The sequence below is a fragment of the Thunnus albacares genome, chromosome 16, assembly GCF_914725855.1.
Source record: "Thunnus albacares chromosome 16, fThuAlb1.1, whole genome shotgun sequence".
In the NCBI taxonomy this organism is placed as follows: domain Eukaryota; kingdom Metazoa; phylum Chordata; class Actinopteri; order Scombriformes; family Scombridae; genus Thunnus; species Thunnus albacares.
Genome location: NC_058121.1, coordinates 30,407,232 through 30,420,155, shown reverse-complemented (window position 1 = coordinate 30,420,155; position 12,924 = coordinate 30,407,232). Strand labels below are relative to the sequence as shown.

At 43.7% G+C, this 12,924-nt stretch overlaps 1 protein-coding gene across 4 annotated transcripts in view; it reads right to left on the bottom strand.

The window, feature by feature from the left end:
* The window catches only part of cdc42bpb (CDC42 binding protein kinase beta (DMPK-like)), a 52,475-nt gene extending 39,963 nt beyond the window's left edge, over positions 1 to 12,512 (bottom strand). For 2 of the 4 annotated variants that reach the window (XM_044376671.1, XM_044376672.1), the window contains exons 1-2: positions 11,858 to 12,512; positions 8,215 to 8,306 (exon numbers count right to left, since the gene is read on the bottom strand). In XM_044376671.1, the coding sequence (XP_044232606.1) occupies positions 8,215 to 8,306; positions 11,858 to 12,026 (261 nt within the window). In that variant the 5' untranslated portion in view covers positions 12,027 to 12,512. The remainder of the gene's footprint in view (positions 1 to 8,214; positions 8,307 to 11,857) is intronic. The other 2 variants (XM_044376673.1, XM_044376674.1) reach the window with 2 other exon arrangements.
* Positions 12,513 to 12,924: the final 412 nt, after the last annotated feature.

Here is a 12,924-nt window from a genome sequence, read left to right as displayed (position 1 = left end):
TAGTGTGTCAGTAAATGTACAGTAGACTAGTGTGTCAGTAAATGTACAGTGGACTAGTGTGTCAGTAAATGTACAGTACAGACTAGTGTGTCAGTAAATGTACAGTAGACTAGTGTGTCAGTAAACGTGCAGTACAGACTAGTGTGTCAGTAAATGTACAGTAGACTAGTGTGTCAGTAAATGTACAGTAGACTAGTGTGTCAGTAAATGTACAGTACAGACTAGTGTGTCAGTAAATGTACAGTACAGACTAGTGTGTCAGTAAATGTACAGTACAGACTACAGTGTGTCAGTAAATGTACAGTACAGACTAGTGTGTCAGTAAATGTACAGTACAGACTACAGTGTGTCAGTAAATGTACAGTACAGACTAGTGTGTCAGTAAATGTACAGTAGACTAGTGTGTCAGTAAATGTACAGTACAGACTAGTGTGTCAGTAAATGTACAGTAGACTAGTGTGTCAGTAAATGTACAGTACAGACTAGTGTGTCAGTAAATGTACAGTAGACTAGTGTGTCAGTAAATGTACAGTACAGACTACAGTGTGTCAGTAAATGTACAGTACAGACTAGTGTGTCAGTAAATGTACAGTAGACTAGTGTGTCAGTAAATGTACAGTACAGACTACAGTGTGTCAGTAAATGTACAGTACAGACTAGTGTGTCAGTAAATGTACAGTAGACTAGTGTGTCAGTAAATGTACAGTACAGACTAGTGTGTCAGTAAATGTACAGTAGACTAGTGTGTCAGTAAATGTGCAGTACAGACTAGTGTGTCAGTAAATGTGCAGTACAGACTAGTGTGTCAGTAAACGTACAGTACAGACTACAGTGTGTCAGTAAATGTACAGTACAGACTACAGTGTGGCAGTTAATAAATGCTGCAGCTCCTCAAGACCAAGAAAAGTCTCGTCAACAACGGGTTAGCCTAACCCTTAATCTCAGTCCAGGACCAGAACTCCTGCAGTCCAGCAGTTAAAACACGTTACCAACATTCTCTCAGGTATGTAAGCTTGCAGGTATCTGATTGGCTGATGCACCTGCAGCACTGTCAGACACTTTTTGCTGTGTTTCCACTGATATGAGACCTGATCCACACAAACCACATCCAGAGACCAACAGAGGACCTGCCAGCTGTACCCATAATGCACCACGCTCAGAGCAGGCTGCCTCCACCTGTGTGTGTTTGAGAGGACCAAGCTGGTATGCAGTCTGATGTCCTCACAAGTGCAGTAACATGGACCTGTGTGAGTGTGTATATCCTGAGGCAGCAGCAAGTGTGGCTCTGACACACCTTTCCTCTGGTATGTGGACAATGTACACACACACACACACACACACACACACACACACACACACAGTTGTGTATTCATACACTGCGGTTGAAGGAAAAATCCTCACTGACTCTGTAGAGATATTTCACTACATTACCCACAAACCCTTTGTGATGATGTCAAAGGAACATTGAACCCTGTTTGTGTGTAAAGAGGACATTTATCTTCAGTCCTTCAGTATATAAGTCAGTCAATAATTAACACAAATACAACAAATCTCTGCAATATCTGTGAACGTAAATTGCACTAAATTGCAGCAACTTTTCCACATGAAACGTCTGAATCAGCAGCTGCTTGTGGTTTGGACCAATCGTGGCGTTTGGTGTGGCGGCAACTGACGACAAATCTCACCTGCCAACAAACACGATGCCATAGACGAGCAAAACTGTTCCCAAACGTTCCCAAATGTTCCCAAATGTTCCCAGATGAGGTTTGATGCCTCAAACATCAACATCCAACTAGATTTATTTTAATAACATTATTGATGATTTTATTTGCTGCTGATGTTGAGCTGAAAGTTTATTTAATAAAGGTTATAAATGGAACTCAAGTACAGTATTTTCTGTTTTATAGAACTTTGAGTCCACATGGTTCTCATGTTCAGCTGAAATATAGTTGTTTCTGTGATCTGCAGGAAGTCGTTACATACGACTCTTCACTGGCAGCACAGCTGCTGACTGAAACTCCTCCTGCAGAACACACACACACACACATATACACACACATACACACACACACACATACATACACACACACACACACACACACACACACACACACACACACACACAGTGTCCTCATTAGGAGAACAGACTCTCTCTCCTTTTATAGGCAGACTGACCTGCTTCTTCTCTCCCAGATGTGGTCAGATGTTGATCTGTGCTACATTGTGCTGGTGATGATGTCATCACACAGCTGGGCGTGTAGCATGGTGGCTAACGCTAGCTGGTGTGGCATCAGACTGGTTTCCTCTGAGGACCAGAGACGAGTCCTGACAGTCCGATCAGATTCATCAACAAATTCAAACTGTTTCTGCTTCTCACACAACATTGATCAGACATCTGAGTTATTTTAACGTAAGTAACTGCAGATGTTGAAATACTTTATTGATTATATTATATTCAGCCGTAACTGATCAAAGTAGACAAATAATAACAAATATCTAAATGTCAAATAAACGTGATCCAATGAAATGTTGAACAGATTAGTTTCAGTTAAAGGCAGCAGGCTGAACATGTGGTTTGATACTAATATTGATATTTGATATATCAGTTTAAACATCAGCTGATATTAATTTTCTTCACATAACTCAGAAGATGAAGATGATGAAGATGATGAAGATGACAGTCTCTGCATGTTTCACATCTCTGCCAGATATCAGCTGATCGATCAGTCGGACTTGAACTTCAGTCCAGCTGTTATCAGAACTGAACGTCTGTTAATCAGTTACTGTTCAGCCTGTTAGCACTCACTGATTCACCCTGATTCACTCTGACACTCACTGATTCACTCTGATTCACTCACTGATTCACTCTGACACTCACTGATTCACTCTGATTCACTCACTGATTCACTCTGATTCACCCTGATTCACTCTGACACTCACTGATTCACTCTGACACTCACTGATTCACCCTGATTCACTCTGACACTCACTGATTCACTCTGACACTCACTGATTCACTCTGATTCACTCACTGATTCACTCTGATTCACTCTGACACTCACTGATTCACTCTGACACTCACTGATTCACACTGATTCACTCTGACACTCACTGATTCACTCTGATTCACACTGATTCACTCTGATTCACTCTGACACTCACTGATTCACTCTGACACTCACTGATTCACTCTGATTCACTCTGACACTCACTGATTCACTCTGACACTCACTGATTCACTCTGATTCACTCTGACACTCACTGATTCACTCTGATTCACTCTGACACTCACTGATTCACTCTGACACTCACTGATTCACTCACTGATTCACTCTGACACTCACTGATTCACTCACTGATTCACTCTGACACTCACTGATTCACTCTGACACTCACTGATTCACTCTGACACTCACTGATTCACTCACTGATTCACTCACTGATTCACTCTGACACTCACTGATTCACTCTGACACTCACTGATTCACTCTGACACTCACTGATTCACTCACTGATTCACTCTGACACTCACTGATTCACTCACTGATTCACTCACTGATTCACTTTGACACTCACTGATTCACTCTGACACTCACTGATTCACTCTGATTCACTCTGACACTCACTGATTCACTCTGACACTCACTGATTCACTTTGACACTCACTGATTCACTCACTGATTCACTCTGACACTCACTGATTAACTCTGATTCACTCTGACACTCACTGATTCACTCTGATTCACTCTGACACTCACTGATTCACTCTGACACTCACTGATTCACTCACTGATTCACTCACTGATTCACTCTGACACTCACTGATTCACTTTGACACTCACTGATTCACTCACTGATTCACTCTGACACTCACTGATTAACTCTGATTCACTCTGACACTCACTGATTCACTCTGATTCACTCTGACACTCACTGATTCACTCTGACACTCACTGATTCACTCACTGATTCACTCACTGATTCACTCACTGATTCACTCACTGATTCACTCTGACACTCACTGATTCACTCTGACACTCACTGATTCACTCTGATTCACTCTGACACTCACTGATTCACTCTGATTCACTCTGACACTCACTGATTCACTCACTGATTCACTCACTGATTCACTCTGACACTCACTGATTCACTCTGACACTCACTGATTCACTCTGACACTCACTGATTCACTTTGACACTCACTAATTCACTCACTGATTCACTCTGACACTCACTGATTAACTCTGATTCACTCTGACACTCACTGATTCACTCTGATTCACTCTGACACTCACTGATTCACTCTGACACTCACTGATTCACTCACTGATTCACTCTGACACTCACTGATTCACTCTGATTCACTCTGACACTCACTGATTCACTCTGATTCACTCTGACACTCACTGATTCACTCTGATTCACTTTGACACTCACTGATTCACTCTGATTCACTCTGACACTCACTGATTCACTCTGATTCACTCTGACACTCACTGATTCACTCTGACACTCACTGATTCACTCTGATTCACTCTGACACTCACTGATTCTCTCACTGATTCACTTTGACACTCACTGATTCACTCTGATTCACTCTGACACTCACTGATTCACTCTGATTCACTCTGACACTCACTGATTCACTCTGACACTCACTGATTCACTCTGATTCACTCTGACACTCACTGATTCACTCTGATTCACTTTGACACTCACTGATTCACTCTGATTCACACTGATTCACTCTGACACTCACTGATTCACTCTGACACTCACTGATTCACTCTGATTCACTCTGATTCACTCTGACACTCACTGATTCACTCTGATTCACTCTGACACTCACTGATTCACTCTGACACTCACTGATTCACTCTGATTCACTCTGACACTCACTGATTCACTCTGATTCACTCTGACACTCACTGATTCACTCACTGATTCACTCTGATTCACTTTGACACTCACTGATTCACTCTGATTCACACTGATTCACACTGATTCACTCTGATTCACTCTGACACTCACTGATTCACTCTGATTCACTTTGACACTCACTGATTCACTCTGACACTCACTGATTCACTCTGACACTCACTGATTCACTCTGACACTCACTGATTCACTCTGATTCACTCTGATTCACTCTGACACTCACTGATTCACTCTGATTCACTCTGATTCACTCTGATTCACTCTGACACTCACTGATTCACTCACTGATTCACTCTGATTCACTTTGACACTCACTGATTCACTCTGATTCACACTGATTCACTCTGATTCACTCTGACACTCACTGATTCACTCTGACACTCACTGATTCACTGAGATGTTTCCTCTGATATTGAACATGTAAACAGAGACATCAGCAGTGGAAACATCATGTCTGTATTTACAGACTCAGAGATGTTGCCTATTCAGTCCAATCAGAAGTTGTCGTTGGACACATGATCCACAGCAGTTTGTAGCTTTGTCGTGAGGCTCACTGCTCATGCTCAGTAGTGTTTCTCTTGCCAAGCCTGCAGACTTTAGGATGACATCACAGATTTTAAAATTTATTTTTCTTAGCTTGAGGAAAGTTTTTCATATATAAAACCTTCATGGACTAAAAACTGATAACACAGAGTCATAATTGACTTTATTTGCAGTTGAAGGCGTCCTGACGGCTGTTTGACAGACGTTTCATTATAACGGAGCTCTGTGGGGAAAATGCTTTTTCAGCTGTAATACTTTGAGTGGCCACTGGGGGGAACCCGCAGCGAGGCCAGTCTGCTCCCAAAGCATGCTGGGTAACATGGACGCAGCTGGACTCCTTCTGAACCACAGAGGAAGAACACAGGAAGCTGTGTGCTATAAACAGGAAATGCACTTTTAACTGGAAACACACACACGTTTGTCTTTCTATCCTTGTGAGGACTCACAGTGACACAATGCATTCCCTGGTCCCTAACCCACCATAACCATCACAACTAAATGCCTAACCCTACCCTTACCCTAAACTCAACCTAAACCCAACTCTAACCTTGACCCTGAAACCAAGTCTGAATCCTCAAACTGCCCTTTGAAGTAGCGAGGACCAGCCTACATGTCCTCATGACACAGGAATGTCCTCATAACGCTGGTTTTCAACTGAAATTGGTTCTCACAAAGATAGAAAGAGAAACGCACTCTCACACACACACTGAGCAGCTTTCACAGGACTGGATGGACGCCATGTTGGAACGCCGTATCCATGATTCAGTTTCCTGTTCAGACCACATTTCACTTCCTGTCTTTTACTGATAAAATGCTTCCTGTTTCTACTGAACACTACAGGAGGAGAGTAAAGGCCAATTCATGCTTTCTGTGTCCATGAGGGTCTGCATGACGTAAATGTCCTGATTCGCCCATGTCGTCTACTGTAACCTAACCACACTGTACCCATTACCCTACTGTACCTTAACCCCTACCCCTACTGTACCCTACCTCTACTGTACCCTAACCCCTAACCCTACTGTACCCTTACCCTGCTGTACCCTAACCCTATTGTGTCCTACCCTTACTGTACCCTGACCCCTACCGCAACCTACTCCTACTGTACCCTAACCCTACTGTACCCTGACTCCTACTCCTACGGTACCCTAATCCCTAACCCTACTGTACCCTACCTCTACAGTACCTTACCCTACTGTACCCTAACCCTACTGTGCCCTGACCCTACTGTACCCTAACCCTACTGTACCCTAACCCCTAACCCTACTGTGCCCTACCTCTACAGTACCCTGACCCTACTGTACCCTAACCCCTAACCCTACTGTGCCCTGACCCTACTGTACCCTAACCCCTAATCCTACTGTACCCTAACCCCACTGTACCGTAACCCTACTCTGCCCTTACCCTACTGTAACCTAACCCCCAACCCTACTGTACCCTACCCCTACTGTACCCTAACCCCTACCCCTTCTGTAGCCTTACCCTACTATACCCTACCCCTACTGTACCCTGACCCCTAACCCTACTGTTCCCTACCCCTACTGTACCCTAACTCTACTGTACCCTAGCCCTACTGTACCCTAACCCCTAACCCTACAGTACCCTACCCCTACTGTACCCTAGCCCTACTGTACCCTAACCCCTAACCCTACTGTACCCTAACCCCTACCCCTACTGTACCCTAACCCCTACCCCTACTGTACCCTACCCCTACTGTACCCTAACTCTACTGTAGCCTAGCCCTACTGTACCCTAACCCCTAACCCTACTGTACCCTACCCCTAACCCTACTGTACCCTACCCCTAACCCTACTGTACCCTTACCCCTAACCCTACTGTACCCTAACCCTACTGTACCCTACCCCTAACCGTGCATGTGCTAGAAAAGCAAACAGGAAACCCATCTCGTCTACTGTATGTTTGTATTGTGCTGCTGTGGACGTGTTGTTTAAAGTGCTGGTGAGACAAAGAATACAATCCAGCAGTCCGGTTGGAAGAACAGATTATTCAGCCATGACTTTGAAAATCTTTTAGATAACACTAAGTTACAGTTTCTGTACTCCAACACAACAAACTCCTCTCAGCAGTCCCTCCAACTCTGTCATGGCTGAATATTCAGCTGACAACTACTCAATTCTCGCGAGATTTCAGAATGAGACTTCTCCTTCTGTCCAGTAATAACATGAAGCTTCACTGTACATTCAGACAAACTAATGTCGCAGCTACAATTGTTAAGATTTCATCTGTGAGACCAACATTTATCTTCCAAAAGGAATTATATCATATATCAAAATGCTGCAAAGACATTGGAGCCAGCGTATCAGTTCATGGATCATGTTCTCCCTGGGATGACCACACGTTGACCGGCTGATCATCTCAGGAACTGGGCTGCTAGCAGCTGAGATGAGCGGCTGGTCTCACCCGGCCAGCGGATCCCAAACATCTCCCAGAACATCCCAGCAGGTTTACAGACTGGAATTATTGGGATAAACTGACCACATGTTGGAATCTACATGTTACTTTCTCACCTGAAAACATATTAAAACTTAATAATGTGACATATCAACAGTCCTACAGCTGGACTTGGCTGGATCTGGACTCTGAACTGGAACAGCAGTCGAGCTGCAATGATGATGACGAGAACAAGAACGAACGCAGACGGAGGAAGTCCTGCTGTCTGCTGGGACACACTCATAGGTCAAAGGTCAGCAGGAGGTCAACGGGAAGTCTTACCTCTCCAAAAGCTCCTCGTCCAATCACCTTCAGCATCTCAAAGTCGTCCCTGTGCAGTCTCATGTCCTTCACTGCAGTGGTGAATGGCTTCACTGAGGACACAAACACACCAACACAAGTGTTAGAGACACAGATTACAGAGATATTATAGAGATTATAGAGATATTATAGAGATTATAGGAACATTATAGAGATATTATAGAGATTATAGAGATATTAAATAGATATTATAGAGATGTTATAGAGATATCAAATAGATGTAGAGGTATCAGAGATATTATAGAAATATTATATATTGTTATTATAGAGATAGAGATATTAAAGATATAGTTATTATAGAGATATTAAAGATATAGTTATTATAGAGATATTAAAGATATCACAGTTATTATAGAGATATCAGAGATGTGGATACACACACAATACTTGTTAGTAGATCAGTTGATTGTTAGTTTGGATCCAAACGTGAAGACAAATACAGAAAATCAGCAGAATGATCCTTTAAATTAATTGCTACATATCAACATGTGGGCACTAGGACCCTGCAGACTGTCAGCTCTCATTCATCTTTTATTTATCTGTTAATGGCTCAGTCATATCTGGGTCACACACACACACACACACACACACACACACACACACACACACTATAACACACACACACACACACAGTAACAGAATATCTATCGGTTGTTTTCATTATTGATTAAACAGCTGATTATTTGCTGATTGATCGATGAATTGATGAAATGATCAAAATGAAAAACGCTTCAGTTTGTTTTTATGTTTCATACATGAAGAAAAACTGAGACTCATGTTTGTTGTTAGAGATGAAACCAATCCATAGATTATGGATTATTGATGAATAATATTGATTCTGTGACAGTTAACAGTCAGGTGACCTGCAGCCAATCACGTCACAGTTTACACGACTGTTGTTGACGTTGACATTTAGACATTTTACACATTGAATGAATGTGAGATGATTTCTAACGTCACTGAAACACCTTCAGTCACGTTTGATCACTAATCATTGATGAATGGAGACAGTAACAGACGGATCAATAATGAAAATGACGTTCATGTTGTACAGTCGCAACCAACAACAAACAGCAACAACAACCAATCAGCTGCCCGGTCGGTGTATCAGCACCTGGGATAAATCACCATGGTAACCTGAGCTGAACAGCTAACCTGCTCCGGATCAACACCCCGACCGCCGACCAATCAGATCGCTGGAAACACAGAGTCGTCATTCCTACAGTTTCTAATAAACGCTGTTGTCTTTAATTAGAAAATAATCCACAATGTTAATCAGTCGCTAACGACGTCATCCAACAACCTGAGTCACGTAGAATCATTCATGTTTTCATTCTAATGTTTCACGTCGTTAAAAATCACTTTCTAATTATTATCACTTCATTCATGGCTCTGATGATGTCACTCATCAGCTGATCAGCTGTATGAGCCTCATTTTTAATTCAGTTTTAATAATCTATTTTAATAACTGATCTGTGATTGGTTATTGATCAGTGGTGACGTCTGGACGTCTACAGGAAGTAGCTGCTCCAACTATTTATAAACGCTGAAAAGCTCCTTTTCCTGCTTTACGTTCTGACACTTTTATATTTCATTTGCTACCAACTCGATGTTCTTTTCTAACTCTGTTCTGTCTGTTTGATCTCGAAGATCTTCAGCAGCAGCCTGGAGATCGTCTCCGTGTGGCGTTCACTGCCAACATTCACTTCACGTTCATCTCGCAAAAGTAATTATTTAGTCATTAAATCAACACGCGCTGCTTTTCTAAAGATAAACTACAAGATGAGTCGGGCGTGTGCCGCTGTAGACGGCGAGGACGGAGAGACGTCCACAGCTCGACCTACAGCTGCGTCCAGCGACACAACGTCACCTCAGAACCTCACTTCCTGTTCCTGAGCGCAGCTGACGGAGGACTGACATCAGTATGTGCTGGTGTTCAGGTGTTCAGTGTCTGAAGTGACAGACCTGTTACTGTCGTCGCACATGCCAAAGCCAATATAATATAATATATATATAATATATATATATATATATATATATATATATATATATATATATATATATATATATATATATATATATATATATATATATATATAAATGCCATCACGCAACATGTTTCTCCAAGTTGTTTAAGTTCTAAAGTTGTGAAAAAGGTTTGAAAACTACGATATGATGCATGAAAGAAAAACGGTGAAATGCGACTTCCTCCTCCTGTAAGACGCAGCCAATGAGGTGCGTTCAATGTCAGCTGGGTGAATCAGAGTTTCTGCATTAACTGCAGTCAGCAGGGACGTCGTCTCTGTGTTTGTTATTAGTGTCAGACATTAAAGTGACACCTGATCTATGATTATATGTGCAGTAATCAGACACGTTTCCTTTCTTTGTATTTAATGAGTTATGTTTAGTTAACAGGTGAAGATGTGTATCAGGACAGTGAACGCAGCTACGTTGATAGAGGTGTAACGGAAACATCAACAGAGACGCGGTTCTGTTCTAAGCAGAGGTTAGCCGCTCGGCCGGCAGACGTCTGCTGCAGTTTGATTCCTCGGTAACGCAGATCAGAAAACGCTCATCAAACATAAAGCCTGGTGGGAAATAAAGGATCCGCCTATTAGAGGAAATACGGTCATTATGTTTACTTCATTAATACGTAGAATCAATAAACGTATTGATTATTGTTCAGTTAGTGAAGTAATCGACCTTCATCGTGTTCCGTGGTGCTCTTGATCTTCCTCATTATAGACACGAGGTCTGAGAATCACTGAACCCCCCAATACTAAACCAGGACTAACCAGGTCCAAGTGGGACAGACCAGGACTAACCAGGTCAAAGTGGGACAACCCAGGACTAAACAGGTCCAAGTGGGACAACCCAGGACTAAACAGGTCCAAGTGGGACAACCCAGGACTAAACAGGTGAAAGTGGGACAACCCAGGACTTAACAGGTCAAAGTGGGACAGACCAGGACTAACCAGGTCATAGTGGGACAACCCAGGACTAAACAGGTCAAAGTGGGACAGACCAGGACTAACCAGGTCAAAGTGGGATGAACAAGGACAAAGTGGGACAAATCAGGACTTAACAGGTCAAAGTGGGTCAAATCAGGACTTAACAGGTCAAAGTGGGACAAATCAGGACTAAACAGGTCAAAGTGGGACAAACCAGGACTACCCAGGTCAAAGTGGGGCACATCAGGACTAAACAGGTCAAAGTGGGACAAACCAGGACTAAACAGATCGAAGTGGGACAAACCAGGACTATCCAAGTTAAAGTGGGACAAACCAGGACTAACCAGGTTTAAGTGGGACAAAGAAGGACTAAACAGGTCAAAGTGGGACAGATCAGGACTACACAGGTCAAAGTGGGACAAACAAGGACAGAGTGGGACAAACCAGAACTAAACAGGTTAAAGTGGGACAGATCAGGACTACACAGATCAAAGTGGGACAAACCAGGACAAAATGGGACAGACCAGGACGAAGCAGGACAAACCAGGACAAACCACACTGCTCACTAAAACCTGTTTCAGACTGACTCATAACCGGGTCCAGGTCCAGTATTGGGTTCAGGACCAGGACCAGGTCCAGGCCCCGGGTCTTACCCCATTCCAGGAAGTCTTGGACGTGCTTCTCCCTCTTCAACGGGGTCTGGGACACCTCTGAGTGCAGGCAGAGCAGCAGGTCCAGCAGCGTCTCCACGCTCAGACTGCCCACCAGCTTCTGCTCCAGCAGCAGCTCCTCCAGCCGCTTCAGGCGGGCCTGCGCCGACATGCTGCCCGGGGACAGTGGCCTCTCTCCCGTGGACAGTCACCGCCGCTCCCGCTGACCCTCCGACCGAGCTCCGCTTCCTGCCGAGTGCCGCCGAGCTCCGCCTGCTAACCTCCGCTAGCCGCCTCGTTAGCTCCGGGAAGATATTCCCGACATTTTGCGGAGTCTGGTTGTCGGTGTGTCGGTGTGTCTCCGCCGGTTACTGCCTGCAGGCCCGCGCCGGTCCGCCCTCCGCCGCTTTAATCCCGGTAAATCTGGACTTTCCTCTCGGTCAGACCGTCGACTCTCTCAAGCTGGCCGCGGCCGCTGCATGTCTGCGGGTCGGCTATCAGCTCGGTAACATGTCCGGGAGCTCCGGGACGGACTCACGGTACCGACGGACCTCCGGCAGAACCGTCGGGGCGCGTGCGGGAGGATTACGGAGCGTTTTTCGGGAGTTTGCGGGCGGCTGCCGGTGTGACGGAGCGGAGGGAATATGGCTGAATCCAGACCGGATCACCGACAACAAGCACGAGACACCGGGACACACTTCCTGTCCGCCCGGGAGGGGGGCAGGGGGGGGTGTCACAATAAAATACCAGCAACCACAATCAGTAATCAATTAACTAATTATCGTTTTCTCTATTCATCAATCAGTTTCTCCATTAATCAATTATTGTTGTTGTTGTTATTACTGTTGTCATTGTTGTTATTATTGTCATTATTGTTGTTGTTATTGTTGTTATTGTTGTTGTTATTGTTGTTATTGTTGTTATTATTATTATTGTTGTTGTTGTTGTGGTTATTATTGTTATTATTGTTGTTGTTGTTGTGGTTATTATTGTTATTGTTGTTATTGTTGTTATTATTATTATTGTTGTTGTTGTTGTTGTTGTTATTGTTGTGCAACGTCTCAGTCATT